Raw genomic sequence first — 19879 nt, 5'->3', positions numbered from 1 at the left:
ATCACTTTATATTGTGGGCTTCCTTGTAAAAAGGTCACACGTATGGACTGCTATGTGTGTAGCTATCTTTTCTATGTTGTTTGATGGACACATGGCTCGTTATGATTATGGGGTTGATGTATCTTTTATTTATGATATAATATAATTTCACTCTCTTTTTGGGTGAGTATGGCCTTTTAACATCATACTTTAAAGTTTCAATTCATGTCTATGTAAGAATGTAAAAGAATTTTTGTACTAATCTTTGATTAGGTTGTTAATGTCATTAGACTCAAAAACCAACTTCTTTTGGTTGACAATTGTCTCTTGACTATAACATCTCTCTTGCACCTTGGAGCCCCCTTGCAACGTGACATAAAGAGAGGGATTGGAGGGAGGAGTGGAGGCCAAGAAAAAGAAAGAGAGAGATCTTGGAAGATCCCTTTGTACTGTTAGTATTTGGGTCCAAAAGGCATGCTTAAAGGCGAAAAGGAAAAGTTTAAACTTGGTTTGATTGTGGGAAAGTGAGTATTTCATTAGTTAAGAGTTTGTTGGATTGGAAAAGTGAATACTTTAAAAGTGAGGACTTTCTTTGCGATAGGCCTTGGATACATGGACTCGGAGCACTCCTATACTTGGGGAGGCCATTTAAAATATATGTACCTAAAATATATACCTCCTATACTTGGGGAGGCCACCTAAAATATATGTACCTATCCGATGAATTCAACAGAAAATCCATTTTAATGCCAAAAAATGTCACGCTCTTATTTACAGAAGGTATCATTTCAAAACTTCAAAAAAATTTACAGATTGAAGAGGAAAAGGGTGTATTATATTTCTGGAGAATTTACAGACGAGAGATTTTCCTAATACCCCCTTAAGATTTACATATAGTGCGCGCCGCACGGCTGAGCAGCACAACTATCTGAAAGACTGAAGATTTTATGTTTGCCTTGAGTTGGAACCTTTACCATCAACACATTCAGCAATAGGCATCTAGATTTGTACGTCCATGATTACTTTTGGGCTGGTTGATAGCTATTCCTTTTCTGTTGGTCATACACAAACTAAGAATAAATGTTTAACATTGTCAGCCTGCACATAGATAGATGTACATGTGCACATCAAAAGCCATGAACATTTCTTCCGTAAATAACAAGAATTCCATGATGGGGAGATAATCTGCCCAATCTGTTTGATTTCATTATGATATCAACCTGCATTGAATATGTGTTTTACCATCATCTTTTCTTCTTACCAAAGTAATGCATCTGTTGAAATCGTAGGGGCTCGTTGCCCCAGGACGTCCAACCAGGATGAATATCTCTGGCGAAAAGCTCTAGGCCTCGGACAGAGTCCTGCCCAGGCACATATGCCGACAGTAGCGCTACAGATCACAGAGCAAAAGGTTAGCCTGAACAGATGCAAATGCACAAGCTAATGAAAGAGACCAAATAAAGAGAGAGCAGTTATTACAATCTAATGGTGGCTTTCTTGAATGATCACCAGGAATGCTGATAAGAACTTGCTTATCCGGAGGAAATTTCAAAACAGGAATCTGCCCAATCAGTGAAGGATCAGAAAGACATAAGGCCTACCATGTAGACATTAGCGCAAAAAAGCCAGTATAAAGACTAATAAAACTAAAAAGTACATAGTACATAAGACTTAAGAGTGGATGGTCTCAAGAGAAGCTATTTGCAGCTACATACAAATACACGACAAAATGACACTTTGAGGTTCACTCCGACAATTCTACAAAAAGCAAGTTTCTGAAAAAACTAATTCTGAACAAAAATTCAAAGCACTTATATCTGAAGCACTAGTACCTGTGAGTCAGACTTGTTGCCTTGAGGACGCATGTATCCAAGGAGGAGGCATTCGTAAGGTTTATGATGTGGAGTATCTAATTCCCCAATCATACATCCATCAGCATTGATCTGAACATAGCAAGTTAATCTCCATATTAATGCAAAAGCTTAAGATCGTGGTGTGACTAAGAAAACAAGAATGCACTCTTTGTCGCATCTGAAAACAAGCAAAACCTGAGATTTTGTGCACGCATCTTTACAATATGCGTGTGTGTGAGAGAGAGAGAGGAAGTGCACTGCAGCTTCTGCGTGCTGCCCACCTCTGCGCACCCTCTCTGCCCTGGTTCAGTTTTCGCCTCCATCCTGTGTGTGTGTGTGTGCAAGCAACAGGGTTTGTGTACAGCCAGCCTCTATGTGTGTGTGTGTGTGTGCGTGTGTGAGCTTCACATGGATTCAACTGAGCAGTGTATATACAAGCGCCGGAAAGCCATGGAAAGTTCGGATATGGATGCTTTAAGCCTTATCAAAGAATGTTTACATGAGGACTTCGAGGATGCACGTCAAGCCTAGGAAGGATCCGCTCCCGTCATGGAAGTGCGCATTCCTACATAGGAGCTTATGGATCCTGTTGCTCAATATGCACTTAACGCGGTGATTCTTTTTCCCCCGGGTAGAATGCCTACGGCTCAGGATGTAGGCCTATGGGTTGATTTCCTACTCGAACGGCAAGCAATCCGAGGGGTTTACTTTGGCACGCGAGGCTTCTATGAAGTCTTGTTGGCCGACATGGATGCTCGGGATGCTTTGCTTGAAATGTCTCCTCTTTTCTTCAATACGTAGATGACTCATGTACTGCCCTGGGCTGTCACCAAGGACTATCAGAGCCTCATTTGTCACAAGTGTCCCGTCTGGGTTGAGGTGGTCGACTTTCCTCGCACTTGGCGCCACTTTCTTCCCTTGTTGGCTCCCCAGTTGGGCAAAGTCATTTGCCCTCCTAAGCTGGATGCAAACACAAATCGTTTTTGTATTCTGTGGGACACGGATATCCCCACACCCGCAGGTATTTCGATCGATTATGGGGATGCAGTGGTTGGAAAGCGTCCATTTAAACTTAAATGGGGCAGATTTGCAAATTCTTGCTTCCGTTGTGGCAAATTTGGTTAGGGTGCAGTCCGAATGTCCGGAACCAAACCTCCTTCATCTACCCTACCCCTCAACCTCACTCACCTCCGAAATCTTCTACTGAGGTTCAAACCAAAGGTGCTTCAACCACCTCCTCGATAGTTGGGGTGAATGAAGGCAAAGGGAAACAATTATAATTGTCTGCACTTTCTGCTTCTCCAAATATTAAAGACAAAGGAAAAGAACACGTTTCAACTTCTCAAACTTGGATAGTGCCCAAGAAGCCCGCTAAAGCCCGTATTCTGGCATCTTCCGTATTTATGTGTCCCCTTTGAAGAACGTTGCTCAGAAAAAACTCCCTTGTAATGACAACACTTCTTTGGCTGAAGCTTGGGACAAGGTTGTTCGCTCTTACAAGGAAGTTGTTACAGGAGAAGCCTCTTCATCGCCAGGTGCCTTTATTTTCAATCATCCTGGTCCAAGTCTTGACCCACCTCCTTAGGTACTACAGCTCGGGAGGATGTGTCGATGGGCACTGGCACTTGAGTTTTCCCCCTTTTCCTCTTTCCTCACCCATTGTATATACCATATAGAATGCATAGTTCTTTGAATTGCATCTCCTATAGTGTGCGTGGGTTATGCAATCACGACAAGTGCCGGCTTACCTGGCACTATGTACATACATGTAAAGTGGACATTGTGGTTCTTCAAGAGCATAACCAACATCAATTTGCAGGACAGACTTCTTACTTTGCGGGCTACTGGATAGCTTATGCAAGATCAACTAGCTATTTTGGAGTGCTTATACTTGTTCGACATGAACTCTTCCCGACCTTGGTCTTCAATAACCCGACTGGGAGATGGATGGTCATCCAATGTATTGTTAATGGGGAAGTTTTCGAATTTGGAGGATTATATGTATACACATCTTCTGTAGATAGGGCACCGTTGCAGAGTGCTATCTCCTCTTATTGTTGGCGTTCCAATGCATTTCTCTGTGGGGATTTTAATAATGCACCAAACCTTATAGATAATACTACTGGGCATTCTCACATGCTTCATATGGAATGGCAATCATGGGATCAGTTTATGTTGACATGTAATGGGCTTGATTTGTGGCCCTTTTTGCATGCGGCTGATCCAGGATTCACTTTTCAACATAATGCTCAATCTATGTATCGCGCTTGGTTGGATGACTGGTATCTTTTTCACATGCAACAGTATGATGACTTTGTATGTGAGATGAGGATTGATTATGCTATGTGTCTCTCGGATCATTTTCCTGCATGATTGAAACTTCATTTTGGCTCTTTTGATGTCAACGACAGCCTACCCACGAAGAGACTTTTGCATGTCAATAATGCTTATCTCAAGCATGAGCTTTTTCACGCTATGATTGTGGATATCATCCCGCCTTTGATCTCTCACATATATGTAGATATGGACATAGCCTGGTTTCGCTCTGTTATGCGTGTTCAATGTGTTATCTAGGATTATGGCAAGGATTATTTGTCACAATTAAGGGAACAGGTTAATTAGGCAAAGGATACTTGTAGCAGATTAATGCACTTGGCTAATCATTCTTCTCTTACTGACACTCAAATGACTGAGTTGCTTTTTGCTCGCACTATGATACGGCACAATGATGAGCGGAAACTGGCCAAATGGCAGACTCGAGCTCGTCAACAGGCTTTTGCAGATAAAGGATGTGCTTCTAAACAATTCTTCCTGCATTTGCATCACTCTAGGCAGTCTCAAGCTATACAGAGAGTTAAATTACCATCAAGGGAGTGGACCTCCACTTTACGGGAGCTAGCACTAGCCCTACACTCTCATTATGGCAAGATTTTTGAGGCCCCTTCTCCTCCCACGAGAGAAGCTCGCCCTCCCATTCTTTCGATGTAGCAGGCTCAAGACTTGGAAGTTGTTTTCACTGAGTCGGAATTGTATGCCGGCTTGCTTGATTTGGGCCGGTGGAGAGCTCCTCGTTGGGATGATCTCTCTATGGATTTTTTCTTGTCTTTCTGGGATTATTTGAAGTTGCTTCTGTTGTTCATGATGAATACAGCTTGGGAACAACAAGAATTGCCCTCCTCTTGCAAAGAAGGTTTGCTCAAGTTGATACCTAAGCATGCATTGTGTGAAGAATTCTCTCATTGGCAGCATATTACACTCATGCCTGTGGTATATAAATTAATGGCAAAAATGCTTGTTAACCGACTCAAGTGCTTTCTGCATACAGGCATGCATCAATCTCAATACAACTTTATTCCACGACGTCAAATTACTGATAACCTTGCGAATGTCATCATTGGTGTGGAATATGAAAAATATACTCGACAGGATGTCTTGGTTATGCAGGTTGACATTAAAAGGGCATTTGATACTGTTCTTTGGGATTACATTGCGAATACCATGCAACACTTGGGATTTGGGCCTAGGCTATTCTGTGTCGTGCTTTTCTTGTATGCACACAACACTTCTGCAGGCTTGTTGGATGGATCCCTCACAGAATCTTGGCCTTTTGGGCCGGTCGGTAAGGCAGGGATGCCCTCTTAGTGCTTTGCTTTATGTGATCGCTCTGCTTTATTTGGCAAGAAATTCAAAGGATGCTTGCTGATCACTCACCCATTCCTCCTTTGGATGTGGACTCCTGCTTCTCCGATTGGAATCTAGCTACTATCAGATTGGATTGCGTTTCAGTTGGCAATGTCTATGCCATCCTTCAGTCTAATGCCATCCTTGTGGTGGCAACACACATCGTCTCGCATTTGGTAGAGTCATCTACCTTTGAAGGAACCTATTCTCTTGTGGCGCTGCTTGATGGGAGCGGGAGCTCTACCTGTTGGCAGTGTGTTACATACATGCATGGCATATTGCGCCTTCCCGCTGCCTAAGATATCTTGAAGCTGAGGAGATCGTGCAACGCTTATTGTGGAGTTGTCGCCACTCCAGAGCCTTCATTCGGTAAGTGTCGACTGCTCTTTGGCTGCATTTTCCTTTCGGCACTTTTCACGGATGCTTTTGGCTTTTTGGGGTGCTCCAGTCATTGCAATCTCAATTTGCGGTGTTCTTTACCTGGGTCAAATTTTGGACTTTGTGGGCCATCTGGCACCATAGGAATTCCTTAAAGTTCCAAGGCACTTATGTTGACCCCTTTCCCTATTTCAAATTATCTCTTGGTCTAGCGCTGCATTTCGCTCATGATGCTAAAGACATCACTCTTGATACCTACAAGATTTACTTTGACTTTTTCTAGCCTTCGGAGCCTCATAGTGCTCCGCTTTTTGTATCCCTTTCTTTCTGTGGGTTTTCCTTGCTTTGAGGTTTCCCACCTGTAAATTCTATCAAACTAGATTTACAAAAAAAAAAGTGGTTGTGTGTGTGTGTGTGTGTGTGTGTGTGTGAGAGAGAGAGAGAGAGAGAGAGAGAGAGAGAGAGAGAGAGAGAGAGAGAGAGAGAGAGAGAGAGAGAGTCTTTGTTGTTTCTAGGTTTGTCCTTTTGCATAGCCAGTGTGGATGGCAGTTTGTTGTTTGCTGATTCGAGTAAGCAATTGCATGGCTTTTGCAATGTCTGGGGTCACACACCTTTTTCTAGGGCTTGCCCATAGATCCGGTCTTCCTACTTACTCACTTGGGTTAAATGTAATCAAAAGTCAATCACATTGATTAGCAACAAGCACCACTCAAAACACTAATTACATTCCTTTTAACAAAAACAATCAAGCTTTATGGTAAGGCTTCTAAGTGTGAATTTTTTAAGAAAGAGCTTTTGTATTTGGGTCATATCATTACTCGCGATGGAATTCGAGTTGACCCTGAAAAGTCGGATAAAGTGTGAAATTGGCCCATTCTGAAGAATGTGCGCCAAGTAAAGTTCTTTCTAGTCTTTACAGGATTCTTTCGCAAATTTATCAAGGATTACTCCAAAGTTGCTGTCCCGCTTACGCAACTTTTAAAAGGAGGGGCGAAAGGACCGAAGACGTTGGGTCCTCCCCGTAAAGGTAATCCCCCTATTGTCTGGAATGAGCGTGTCGACGAGAGCTTTTGGACACTAAAGCACTTGGTGACTACTATGCCAATATTGCATATTGTGGATCCCAGCAAGCCAATTGTAGTTGAAACGGATGCAAGTGATTATGCAATTGATGTAGTGTTGTATCAGGATGGATGTCCTGTTGTGTTTGAAAGTAAGAAACTTTCTGATGGAGAGATGCCTTATCCAACGTATGAAAAAGAGCTTTACGCTGTAGTCCACGCTTTAAGGAAGAGGCGGCACTATTTGTATGGCTCTACCTTTGTTGCATGGACAGACCATCACTCTTTGTGCTATGTCTGTGATCAGAGTAATCTTAGAGGCCGAAAGGCCAAATGGGTTGAGCTTATGCAAGAGTTTGACTTTGAGATCCGTTACAGGAAAGGATCCAGCAATCGAGTTATTGACACACTCAGCTAGATTCCTGAAGTTAATGCCTTGTCAACGGCTCAAATCTCCACGGATTTCTATCTCTCTCCAAGAACTATGTCGTTTTGATAGCTATTTTGGCAAGATATGGAGCAAGGTCAAAGCGGGGCATGACTCATATACAGGCTTGGGTGGTCCAAAGATCCAAGTGAGTTGTGCTGAAGAGACGAGACAACGACAATATTCCATTAGAGGTGGACTATTGTTTAGAAATAGAAAGGTCTTTGTTCGAATGCCACGATGTTCCTAGCGCTAGGCACCCAAGCATCAAGAGAACTTTGGCATTGGTCAAGCGATACTTCTATTGGCCAAGGATGCGCTCTTACATAGAAAGCTATATGAAGAGATGCACTTAGTGTCAGGTCAATAAGGCAGAGCGCCTTAGGAAAGCTGGCCTGATACATCCTTTAGAAACTCCAGATGCCAAGTGGCAGAGTATTTCTATGGATTTTGTTGTTGATTTTCCAGATACTAGTCGTGGAAATTGATTGCCATTTGGGTTGTGGTCGAAAGACTCACAAAAATGGCGAAATTTATACCAACGAAGTCGACAATAAAAAGCTATGAGTTGGCGGTTTTATTTGTCGATCAGGAACAAAGCTGAGCATGTCGTCCTCCGATCATCCCGAGTCCGATGGACAAACTGAGAGGATGAATCAAACATTAGAGGACATGTTGAGAGCCTATTTCTCTCACATATAGTCTGATTGGGAAAGGTATCTTCCACAATTAGAGTTTGCCTACAATAGTAGCAAGCATTCTGCTACTAGATTTAGCCCATTCATGCTGATGTATGGATTTGAGCCTAAATCCCCTATTGCTATTGGCTTAGAGAAAGTCAAAGACCGCTAGGCTCGAGATTTTTTGTATGATATGCAAGAGATGCTTGAATTGGCTAAGGATAGTATAAGGACGGCTCGTGACCGAGTTACTACTTATGCTAATCAAAAGAGATCTCCAAGGACTCTAGAGGTGGGACAATGGGTTTATCTCTAGATACCCAAAGATTCCAAAACTATGTGAACTGGAAAGCATTATAAGCTTTCAACTAGATTTTGTGGTCCATTCTTGATCACAAAGAAAATTCGCCAAGTTGCCTAAAAACTTGCTCTTCCTTCGGATGTTAGTGTAGATCCAGTGTTTCATGTCAACTGCCTTAAAGAAAAGCTAGGGAAAGCTGGCGTTGTTGTGCCTATCGAGGAAAATGTATGGCAAGATATGCAAACTGAGTATATTTCTCGAGAACCAAAGTCTATTCTAGATCATTGTACCATCATTCCCGCCAACAAGCTTATGATCAGTACTTGATTAAATGTAAGGGTCAATCTCAAAAGTTTGCTTCTTGGGAATCGGTCAGAGCTTTGAAAGCTCCGTATCCCCACTTCATTGATGAGGACATCAATGGTTCTTAAGGGGGGAGTATGTTATGTCCCACTCATAGGAGAGGGGATCTGGTCTAAGACACCATCGAGATGGGCGTCCAGAGTCCACGAGGACGTAGTGTGGACCCGGCCAATGTGGCCGGCTACTATTATAAAGGGAGGCCAAGGTCTCATTTATAGTTATCGACTCCCACTCGCAGAGTGCCAGTGGTGTGCCCGTGAGGTTAGGAGTGCGCGAGGTCACCTCGAGGAGGTGAGAACGGGTGGTATGGGACACTCGGTCTTACAGGTGCACGCCTACGTCCTCAGACACTGCCCCCAACACGAGGTGCTACCGGATGGTGACTATGGTCAGGTAAATTCATCCAATGCATGTCTATAGGCAGTCCATATAGCCTAGAGATCCTCTCTGAGTGTTCGTTTCACAGTCCAATGATATAGTATTCACATTGGTCCTCTAAGAGTATTACTTGAAAAGAGACACCTAAAGGTAGATGTCGAGGAGCTTCCAGTTGTATTCTTCCATATTTTGCATGGCAAGTGTCATCAAATATCTAATATCTAACCAACCCAAATGATTTTCTCATATTAACCTGATCATTTAATATGGGATTATAAACGGGAACAAGGGTTAGAATATAGACATGTGCTTACGGATCTATCTCAACACGGGGCCAATGGTAAAGGGGCCCAAATGAGAGATGGTCTGCCAAAGAGCAAGGTTAACTAATGAAGCTTAAAAGACCTTAGGGTTAGCTTCATTAAAGACCTCCAATGGTTAGTGTTAAAAGTCATTTTGACCTTAAGCAAGCTAGGGTTGTGCTTGAGGTGAGAACCTTAGGCAAGCTAGGGCTGTGCTTGAGGTGGGAACCCGATCTAAACTTAGGCAAGCTAGGGCTGTGCTTGAGGTGGGAACCCGACCTAAACTTAGGCAAGCTAGGGCTGTGCTTGAGGTGGGAACTCCACCTAAGGTGCTTGTCATGCTTGATGACTAAGGTACTTGAGGTACTTGTCACATTTAATGAGGAAGTTGCTTGAGAAGCTTCCTATGCATGGGGGGTAAGATGCTTGAGTCAAAAAGAGAACCTACTCACTTAATGAGGAAGTTGCTTGAGAAACTTCCTATGCATAAAAATCTCAAAGTTAGGGGAATTCTAAAAGAGCACATGGGACACATGTCAGACTCTCACTAAGCTTAACCACATGGGTGCTTGAATGCTATTGGTTGGGCTAAAGAGGGGTCCAATGAGCTTTTACTTCCACCTAACAAATATCTAGATATTTTCAAGCTCTCTCTCTCTAAGGGGTAAGGAGGACACTTGTCAAAAGACTACCCATATGTTTGACTGCATGCTGGATGTGATTGGCTAAGGGGAGAGGGATCCAATGAGCTTGTAGCAAGTAGAATTTTCGCTCAAAGCAAGAAAGGGGGGTGCTAGGGGGATATACACCATCACACACACTCATTGGGGACACCATTCTCACTTGGTGAAAGTTGAGGAACACCACCTCCTTCTCCAAGCTTGTGAGAGTGAAAGCCTACACCAACACTCTTGGCTATGGAATGCAAATCCAACCAAGAGTCATGCTTCAATGCTTAAGCTTGCCATCTTCTCCATCTCCATTACTATGCTATTATGTATGCTAGCAAGAAGATTAATGATAAGTGAGAAACTTCTTCTTTCTCCTATGGAATGTTTCTTCTTCCTCTTCCCTATCCTCATTCCCCGTTAGCTCTCTCCACCTTCGAAGGTGTTTGAGGCCTTGGGACTGAGGCTTGGGATAGTTAATGCTTTCTTCAAGTTTATGTTATGTTATGTTTGTGATGCATGAAGCTTTCCATCTTCATTGCATCACAAAGGTCACAAGGAACACAAAGATTGTATTGTACCAAGTCTCTCTTGATGGGAGAAACTATAATACAAATGCCTATTGGAGGGGAGACCGGCTCCATATGAATCCGGTCCTCAACTATTGTCATGTTCTCTCTCTTGCAAAAGTATTGTTCATGCCAAGTTAACTAAGTACCATGTTTATGTTGCTACCATCAATTAAGTTCACCCGCTATGCTCACAAAGTAATCTCTTAAAAGTGCTTCACCTACTTTCCTAATTCCGCTACTCTCAAAGTTCATAGGCCGTTTCCATTACAACAAGCATTTTCACGTTACCCCACTTTGCTAGAAGCTGCACTTAAAAGAAGGATGCCGTGTAACTTTGGGCAAAAATTGGAGTGTGCCGCTTGGTAGCTATAGAACTCCACCACTGCATAGCACTCTCTTTGAGAAAAGAGGTGGCTCAAGAGATCTTTGATTCTTTAGTGTAGTTCCCCAAGACATAGATATTATCAAACTGTTGCAAGAATTGTAAAGCCTTCTTTCCATCTTGTTCTCCTGCAAAAGGGAAATTTTTTTCTGTAGAATCTGGAGAAGCGCCATGTTGCTCTGTTTGCTCTTGAATGGACCCGTATGCTTTCAGAAAAGCAGATGCATGAAGCTCTGATGCCACTGAAACGGGAGGGCACCACGTGCCAATTGAAAGAACACACTGGAATAGACTTTAAGCACTTCAAACAACTGAACAAAAAGAGAGAGAATCAAGACGAGACACGGAGTGGCGGAGATCCATTGTCAAATGGCATTGGCTCCAAACCCTGGCGCCCCTATTAGTATTTCTTACTTCAACAAGGTACAAGCTTTGGGAACTCTGCCCTACCTCTCCACACGATAGAATACCAGAGAGAGGGCCCACACAACATATTTAAAGGCCCTTGGCCTATCTGAAAGAAACTACTATGAAAAGCAACACAACAAAATGCATCTCGTCCATAATCTAGCACCCAAAGGGCTATCTGTACAATGCTCCCACATCAGCATGAAATTACGTGATTGGCGAGCAGGTCCGTACTATGCTGCCACCTCATCCTCCTCTACGAAAATTGGCTTGCTGGGGTTCGATTTTTAATCCTAACTCTCTTTGGGTTTAAGGCCCCTCGGCCATCTTCAATAAGTTGGGTAAGTCTTCTCAAGGTTGCATTCCAAACTCGTATTTATCATTCTTCCCATACCGTACGATAAATATATTAGTACTTAACGTACGCGTTGCTTCTTATACGCACTCATCAATACACATGCATGTATGCATGCATATTTACATGTATGCACATGCCTAAGTAGATATGGTCAATTTTTCACGCATTTTTCGTATTGGCATTGATTACCTATACTGTACAACATTTTTTATTGTTTTTTCGTACCGTATTTATCGTACCTATCCACCTTGAGTCTTCTTCTTCTTCTTCTTCTTCTTCTTTTTCTGTTAGGGTTGAGGCTCTTTGGCTAGGTTCTGCAGATTGGCCAGCGTTAGGATCAAGGGGTCCTAACCTCCTTCATCTTTAGTGGTTAACAAGTCAGCGATTTGTGACACTCTACGATGCTCTATAGCTTCGAAGTAGACCTTGTCTACAATGTGAAATCCTTGTATCCTCGAGCGTCGTGAGGCCAAGCTGGATGGCTCGATAAAGAAGGATGCCGAAATGTGGGTATGACTGGGTAACCTATGGTGTGTGTGTGTGTGTGGTGGGGGGGGGGGGGAGAGAGTGTCACAAAGTGATGACGTGGCTACCGAGAGCAAAAACCCTAATTTCTGCCAGAAACCCTAAAACCTGCAAACCCTAATTTATGCCAAAACCCCTAATCTGCAGAAACCCTAAATGTGGCTGAAACCCTAAATTTGGCGGCAGAAATGCCACGTGGCAATAGTACGGATTACCAGGTTTTGCGGCGAATATTGTGCTGATTTTTCAGCTTTTAGCGACGGCAGTTTGCTGCTTTTTTCTCTATGCATTGAGCATGAGAGAGAGAAAGAGAGAGAGAGAAATTCCATTGCTTTATTTTAATGAAAGCCCTAAAGAGGGTTTGAGAGAGAGAAACAGAGTCTGCGTTATTTTTGAAGCTTTTGGGGCTCTGCTTTTGGGCATCCCTTGTGAATTTTAAATAAGCGGTGAGGGCTCACTTTGCAGAGCATCTGGACGCAGAGTCTGAGAGTGAAACCCTTACCGCTCTCTTGTACTTTGACATTGATTAATACATAAAGAAATACCGAAAGGGGCGCCAGTCTTTGGGGCCAATATCTCTAGGCAAAGAACTCCGCCGGACCAGTGCAAATCTATTGTGATTTGTGAATTGTTTTGAAGTGGTTATTTGGTGTTGTCATGATTGATTCTTGACTTGGAGTGTCCAAGTCTGTTACAGTGGTATCAAAGCACGGCCGATTTCTCTTCTACGGGAAATCCGATCCCCAATTTTTTTCCCGTAGCACCTATTGAAACCGGCCTGTTCAATCCAAAAAGGGCGGTAGACTTTACTTTAAACCTTGATTTAGCTTTCACCCATTATTAGTCGTCTATTTTACCTGTACTTTCAAGACACAACAAAGGGGAGAGGGATACAGGCTGCTAGATTGCACCTGTATGAGTAGACAGACACCAGATTGGCCCCTAACTTAGGCGCCCCTTTCGGTATTTCTTTATTGTTCAAAAGAGGGAATAAACGCTGTGGTTCCTACAAGCTGCCCCGCACAAACTCGGCTGAATTTCCACTGTTCCAGCCCGATTTCGGCAACATAACTGTACTAGAACCCTTCACGGTCAGTATTCCCACGCATTGACTGACTTTCCCGACGCATACGGGCGCTTTGCAAAACCTGGCGAGAATCTGCAGCACGCTGAATTCTCTGTTTTCAGCCCTGAAAATGCGCCAGATCGCCTGTACAGCGGTCCCCTTGCGTCCCCGAACCTCCTGGGAGTATTAGGGTCCGTTTAGGGCCAAAACCCTAAACCTGCAAAAATACACAGCAGGCTGTAATTCGCTGTTTCGGACTCCGTTTCGTGTGCCGGTCGCATCCCTAGCAAGTCCTCGAGCTCCCGCACCTGTAGGGCTACTTGCCCTTTGAATCGGACGAGATTTCTGGCGTGAAACCTCTCCGGATTCACCTGTACCTGCGAGAGGGATTAGCCGCTAGCTAATCGAGTACCTGTGCAAGAGGCTCTTGCCTCGGCAATCGCGCATGAACCCACACAACTGTACATTGGTCAAATGAAGAGCCCACTAGAGGGGCATAACATACTGCCAAAGGGGAGAGAGAGGGCAGTGCGTAGCGTGCAGGGCATCACTCCTGGCACCGCACTGTGCATAAGAGGGAAAGCAAGCACTCCATAGCTCTTAACCTGTGACAAAAGCTGCAAATGAGCCTCTCCCAGCTTAAAATTCAGCGCCACTTCTTGTTGCATGAGGCAAGTGCACCAGAAGGTGCCACTTGGCACATTTATAAGCATTTTCCCGTTTCGGGGTTGCCGCCTAAAAATATCCCAACCGGTTGCCCAGTTGACTTCACGGCAGAGTAAGAAAATGTTCCCTTTGTCATTCCGGAGGTAATGACGCCAACACATTTTCAGGTCCCAAAATAGCAGTTCCCTAAATTTTAGGAGATGCTGCCATTGTATCTTTCTAGGTCATCCGACCCTCTTTGTACACTGCGGCCACATCCAGAACTGAAATGTAGCCTCTGTAGCAAAGGATTCCACTTTGGCTAGTCAATGACCCCACTTGGCTAACCATAGTCCTTGTCCAACCTTAGTGCTCTCTTGCCCTCAGGCCTGGACTCCCTCTGGCCAGTTCCACACTAGCTATGCAATGCAGGGCAGTTAGATTTCCCGAGGGGTGTTTCCAAAAAGTGAAAGTAAATAGATAATAAGAAAGAAATCAACAAAAAGGATAGATAGTAGTCACACGCTGGTGACATACCCCCCTCTTGAAATCTCAAACGTCCTCGTTTGCATCTATGTCGTACAAGCTCCTAGTCAACATTGATGTATTCAACACCTGTCGACACATGTACGACACATACATGCTCATTGTCAACCCTGGTGTATTCAACACCTCGTCGACTCATGTATTGCCTGCGTGTGAACCCTGTCCCAATGACATAGTGGTAGCTTCGCACTCTGCCATTGCTTTGAGTCACTAACTTTCCAATGACAAAATGGTAGCTGCACATTTTGCCACTGTCTTATAGTACACGTTGGATCCTGTAACACTCTCGAGCATACCCAAACCGACAGTTTAAGAATGCAGTTACACATGTACTCTTCAATAGAAGCAATCACTGTATCCTTGACAAACTGACAAGAAATACTCACTTCTATAGCACTAACCAAACTTTTGGACATTCCATAAGAGCAATTGCCAAACTGACAATCTGTACAGCTCTAACATTCATGTAACAGGTATTTGATTTGAGCTCACTTTAAATACCATGTACATCATTTGTTTCAGAAGCCATTGTCACACTGACAATCCATGAAGCTTTGAAACTCAAGGGGTCAAGGTAGGTTGCAAATCGAAGGCTTCCAGGTAAAGTGATAACACAGTTGGTGACTCTGCAAGTTCACCTTCTTCCATCCACTTAGCATCCATTGGTGGATAGTTTCTGAACTTTACCAAGTAACGCCTAGCAACCTTGCCTTTCACTTTCCTTTCTTTGTGTGCCAAAATCTGTTCAGGGACCAAGATCTCGTCAAGTTCCTCGACTTCCGGCTGATCTTCAGCTGGCATATCTTCTGGCACATCACCCACATAGGGTCTCAGAAGACTCACATGAAACGCATTGTGAATCTTCCAACTGTCAGGCAATTTCAGCCTATATGCAACATCACTGATTATGTCGCATACTTGAAAAGGCCCATAGTAACGCATGCTGAGCTTTGGAAACAGTCTTTCCTTGCCCTTCATCTTCTTTAACCTTGCCTTTTCAAAGCGTAAAAGCACCCAATCACCAAGTGAATATACTACTTCACGACGGTGACGATCAGCTGCTTTCTTTTGCTTTGCCTGAGTCCTTTCTAAGGCCACTTTGACCTTCTTGTACATTTCATCCATGTCCTGAACATACTTATCTGCTTCAAATATCTTGTCCTTTGTATGCAGTATGGGAGGAACTTTCTTGCCACCTTCAACTATCTCGAAAGGTGCCTTGCCAGTTGATGAATGCACTGTATTATTGTATGCATACTCCACCAATGGCAAATACTGCTCCCACTTTCCTTTATGCTCTGACACATAGCACTTCAGCAGATCTAGGATAGTAGAATTTGCCTCTTCTGACTGCCCATCTGTTTGAGGATGAAATGACGAAGAGAATTTGAGCGTGGTGCCCATATTCTCAAACAAACCTCTCCAGAACAAACTTGTCATGCGTGGATCACGGTCGCTAACAATCGACTGTGGCATGCCATGATACTTGAAAATATTGTTCATAAACAAGCGTGCCATCTGATCTGGCTTTATCTTCTTCCTGATAGGAATAAAATGAGCCTGTTTGCTGAATCTGCAAATAATGGTCCAAATACCATCATTTCCTGTCTGCGTTCTCGGAAGATCAAAGATAAAATCCATAGCAATACTTTCCCATGGTTTATCTGGAATAGGTAGTGGTTGCAATAACCCTGGTGCCTTTTGCCTGTCAAACTTGACCTTTTGGCATATTAGGCATTCTCGCACAAAGGCATCCACATCTCTTCTCAATGTAGGCCAATAGAAGAATGTCTCAACCGCTTTAACTGTAGCATCGATACCACGATGCCCTGCATACGGTGGGACATGACTCTCTTCCATAACTTTGCGTCGCAATGGCTTTGTGACACACAATCTTCCATGCATCATCATGAACCCATCTTTGAGAAGATAGTGTTCATGACGTTGTCCATCCATTAGTTGCTCGAAGACCCTTGCAAAATCTTCATCATTTGCATACTGTTCTCTCATATCATCAAGTTCATGATGATAAGGAATTGACACAACTGAAATTTGTGGCTTCCTTGACAAGGCATCAGCCACAACGTTCTTCTTGCCTTCCACATGCACAATCTGAAAATGGAACATGGACAAGATATTTGCCCATCGCATATGCTTCTCAGATAACTTTGTCTGTGTCAAGAAGTATCGCAAGGTCTGATGATCCGTTTGGACAACGAAATCTGCACCTAGCAGGTAGTGTTTCCAACTTAAGAGCGCATGAATCACAGCCAGTAATTCTTTCTCATAGACCTGCATGGTCATCTCTGGCCCTTGCAAAATTCTGCTCTCATAGGCTACTACCCTGCCATCTTGCATTAGCACAGCACCAATGCTACTACCGCAGGCGTCGCACTGGATCACAAATGACTTCCTAAGATCTGGCAACACAATGACTGGATCTGAAGTCATCTTTTCCTTTAAGAGATTAAAAGCTGAAATCTCTTTTTGTGTCCATCTAAAGGTGACTGCCTTCTTTTGAAGAGCATGTAAAGGTGAAGCAATCTGAGCAAAATTTCGGATAAACCTTCTGTAATAGGAGCATAGTCCCAAAAAGCTTCGGACATCATGCACCGTCTTCAAATTTGGCCATGACTTGATCGCTTCGACTTTTGCAGGATCCATTCTGACACCATCCTTTGAGACAATGTGTCCCAGAAAATGAATCTCTTCCAGAAAAAACTCACTTTTCTTTGCATTGATGAGCAACCTATGACTGCGTAGCTCTTTGAACACAATGGCCAAGTGATGCCTATGCTCCTCTTCATTCTTTGAATAGACTATCATGTCATCAAAGAACGTACCAACAAACTGCTGGTGTGGACGGAAAATTCTGTCCATCATCCTATTGAACGTAGCAGGAGCATTTGTGAGACCAAAGGGCATCACTAAAAATTCGTAAAGGCCAAACGTTGTTCTAAAAGCAGTCTTGTACACATCCTCTGATCTAATGCGGATCTGATGGTACCCACTCTTTAGATCTATCCTGCTAAACATAGCTGCTCCTTCTAATTTGTCCATAATATCATCAATTCTAGGTATAGGGAACCTATTCTTGATGGTATTCTTGTTCAGTGCACGGTAGTCGATGCACATACGCCATGAGCCATCTTTTTTTTGCACCAACAACACTGGAGAACAAAATGGAGATGAACTGGGCTGAATCAGCCCCTTTTCTAACAACTCCTGTACTTGGCCCATTATCTCTTTCTGCTGAGCCGCACTAACCCTGTACGGAGGCTTATTTGGTGGGCTACTGCCTGGCACCAAATCTATCGCATGGTCCTCGGGTCTCTCTGGCGGTAATTGAGATGGTAATGAATCGGAGAAACAGTCACTATACTGTTGTAAAAACATTGACCTTTCTTTATCTAGCACAAATAAATTTGATTCATCACAATCTGACACTTCACGTGCAAAAACCAAGTACGCAGAAAGATGCTTTTTCATTACAGAAGTAATAGCAGAAGCTGATACAGTAGGAATAGACTCCCCTTTAAGCTTTACATCCAGAATGTGAGTCTTTCCCCTGCTCTGTACAGTGATCTTTTTGTTGTAGGCATCCATGATTCCCTGTACACGAAACAACCAAGGAATACCTAACAACACATCACATCCGTCCAGTGGCATGATGTAAAATTCTTCAGCATCTACATAGGACTGGATATGTAGACGCAACTTTCCGATGATGGGTGTCACAGCCTCTGTATGGCCAGGACATGCCAAACCTGCCTCTGCTGTATACCCCATCTCTTCAGGTCTGATTCCCAACTTTGAAGCCAATTCTGGGGAAATGAAGTTGGCTTTGGCACCTGGATCAAAGAAGATAAGCACTGTTTGATCCCTAACCTTTCCCCATGCTCTGCAAAGCTCACTTGCATCTGAATTTGGCTTGTCGCCCACCATATCTGGCACTAGACCAGCCATGGGCTTCTTTCCCTTCCTGTCCTCCTTGTCTTCAGAATCAGCTGGCCTTTTCTTTGTAGGACAGTTGTAAGCAATGTGGCCAGGCTGCTCACATATAAAGCATTTGTTCTCTGTCCTCAGGACCTTCTTTTGCTCTTCTGACTTGCGAGGAAAACGTCTTTTCCATTTCTTTGCTGGTCCTTTTTCTGATTCAGCCGTAGCTTTGTCTTTCCCTGCGTTGGCTGACTCCTGAGTCCCTTTAGGAGCCTCATTGGGAACGTGCTTCTTGGCTGAATTTTTCTTGCCTGATCTTGCCTTGACGCCAGTGTTAAATTCACAATCTTCTCCCTTGAGCAAACCATTGCCAGTGTTTGCTACCTCGATGAGCTGCGTCAAAGTAGTGACTTTTGTCTTCGTACAGTACTTTCTCAATCCTTTAGGTAGGCCACAACAGTATTTTTCAATCTGTTCTGTCAATGGCACAAACCTATAGGAAGTTACTGGAAGTAGAGCTTTCCGAAACTTCCGATTGTAATCATCCAGATTTCTGCAAGTGGCAGCATTAAGCTGGTGCCATTCTGTCATGACATCTGCTTCGAAATCATCAGATAACCATGCTGCTGCAAAAATCTGCTTGAAGTAAATCCATGTGGACGGAGCTTGCCCTTGAAGCAATAAAGTTGTCCACCATTGTCCCGCATTCCCTGTCAAGAAAGTGGCTGCCTTGCGGACCTTTGAAGCCTCTGTAAAGTTTCCCCCTGCATAGGCCTTGTCAAACTGCTGGAGGAATGAAAGAGCCTTCTTCCTGTCATCAAACCCTGTAAAGGTCGTGAATGACACTCCTTTGCCACCTTCTTTGTACGGAGTTGGCCTCTCCAGCGGCGTTAAATTGTCATATGGAAGTGACTGAAACATGGGAACACTAATAGGGTTCATCTGTGTTCCTTGGCCGCTATTAACTTGACCTGGAAATGCCATATTTGGCTGCTGATTTGTAATTCCAGCCATACCAAAATTTGCTTGTGGCATCCCAAATTGTCCCTGTGTGCTCTGAAACCCTGGTTGCATACCCATGACACTGTACATGGGGTTAGGCATCATCGTTTGAGCACCCCCAAACACTGTTCCTGGCGTATAAAACTGATTTCCAGGTGCATGATCAGCCATGCTCTGGAATACCGATCCACCTCCAAAATAGCCAGGGTGTACTGAAGGTGGTGGGAAGACCTGTTGCATAGCCTGTAAGTTGCTTCCCTGCCCATTAGAACCAGCTATAGGCTGTTGAAAGGTGGCGGGCTGAATTGGTACAGCTTGAAAAACTGACATCTCAGCCACCTGTTCTTGCACTTTAGGCATACGTT

At 43.7% G+C, this 19879-nt stretch overlaps 1 protein-coding gene across 3 annotated transcripts in view; it reads right to left on the bottom strand.

Moving 5' to 3' along the window:
- Positions 1 to 762: 762 nt before the first annotated feature.
- Positions 763 to 19879, bottom strand: part of LOC147452836 (Methyltransferase MT-A70 family protein) — a 139459-nt gene continuing 120342 nt past the window's right edge. For 2 of the 3 annotated variants that reach the window (XM_086518432.1, XM_086518434.1), the window contains 3 exons: positions 1812 to 1922; positions 1459 to 1540; positions 763 to 1369 (listed from right to left, as the gene is read on the bottom strand). In XM_086518432.1, coding sequence (XP_086374558.1) covers positions 1224 to 1369; positions 1459 to 1540; positions 1812 to 1922 — 339 coding nt within the window. In that variant the 3' untranslated portion in view covers positions 763 to 1223. The remainder of the gene's footprint in view (positions 1370 to 1458; positions 1541 to 1811; positions 1923 to 19879) is intronic. The other variant, XM_086518433.1, reaches the window with a different exon arrangement.

This window comes from Adiantum capillus-veneris, chromosome 8 (genome assembly GCF_014529385.1).
Source record: "Adiantum capillus-veneris isolate H3 chromosome 8, ASM1452938v2, whole genome shotgun sequence".
Lineage (NCBI taxonomy): Eukaryota > Viridiplantae > Streptophyta > Polypodiopsida > Polypodiales > Pteridaceae > Adiantum > Adiantum capillus-veneris.
Note: the sequence above shows the minus strand (reverse complement) of the source record. Positions and strands in the feature narration are given on the sequence as shown.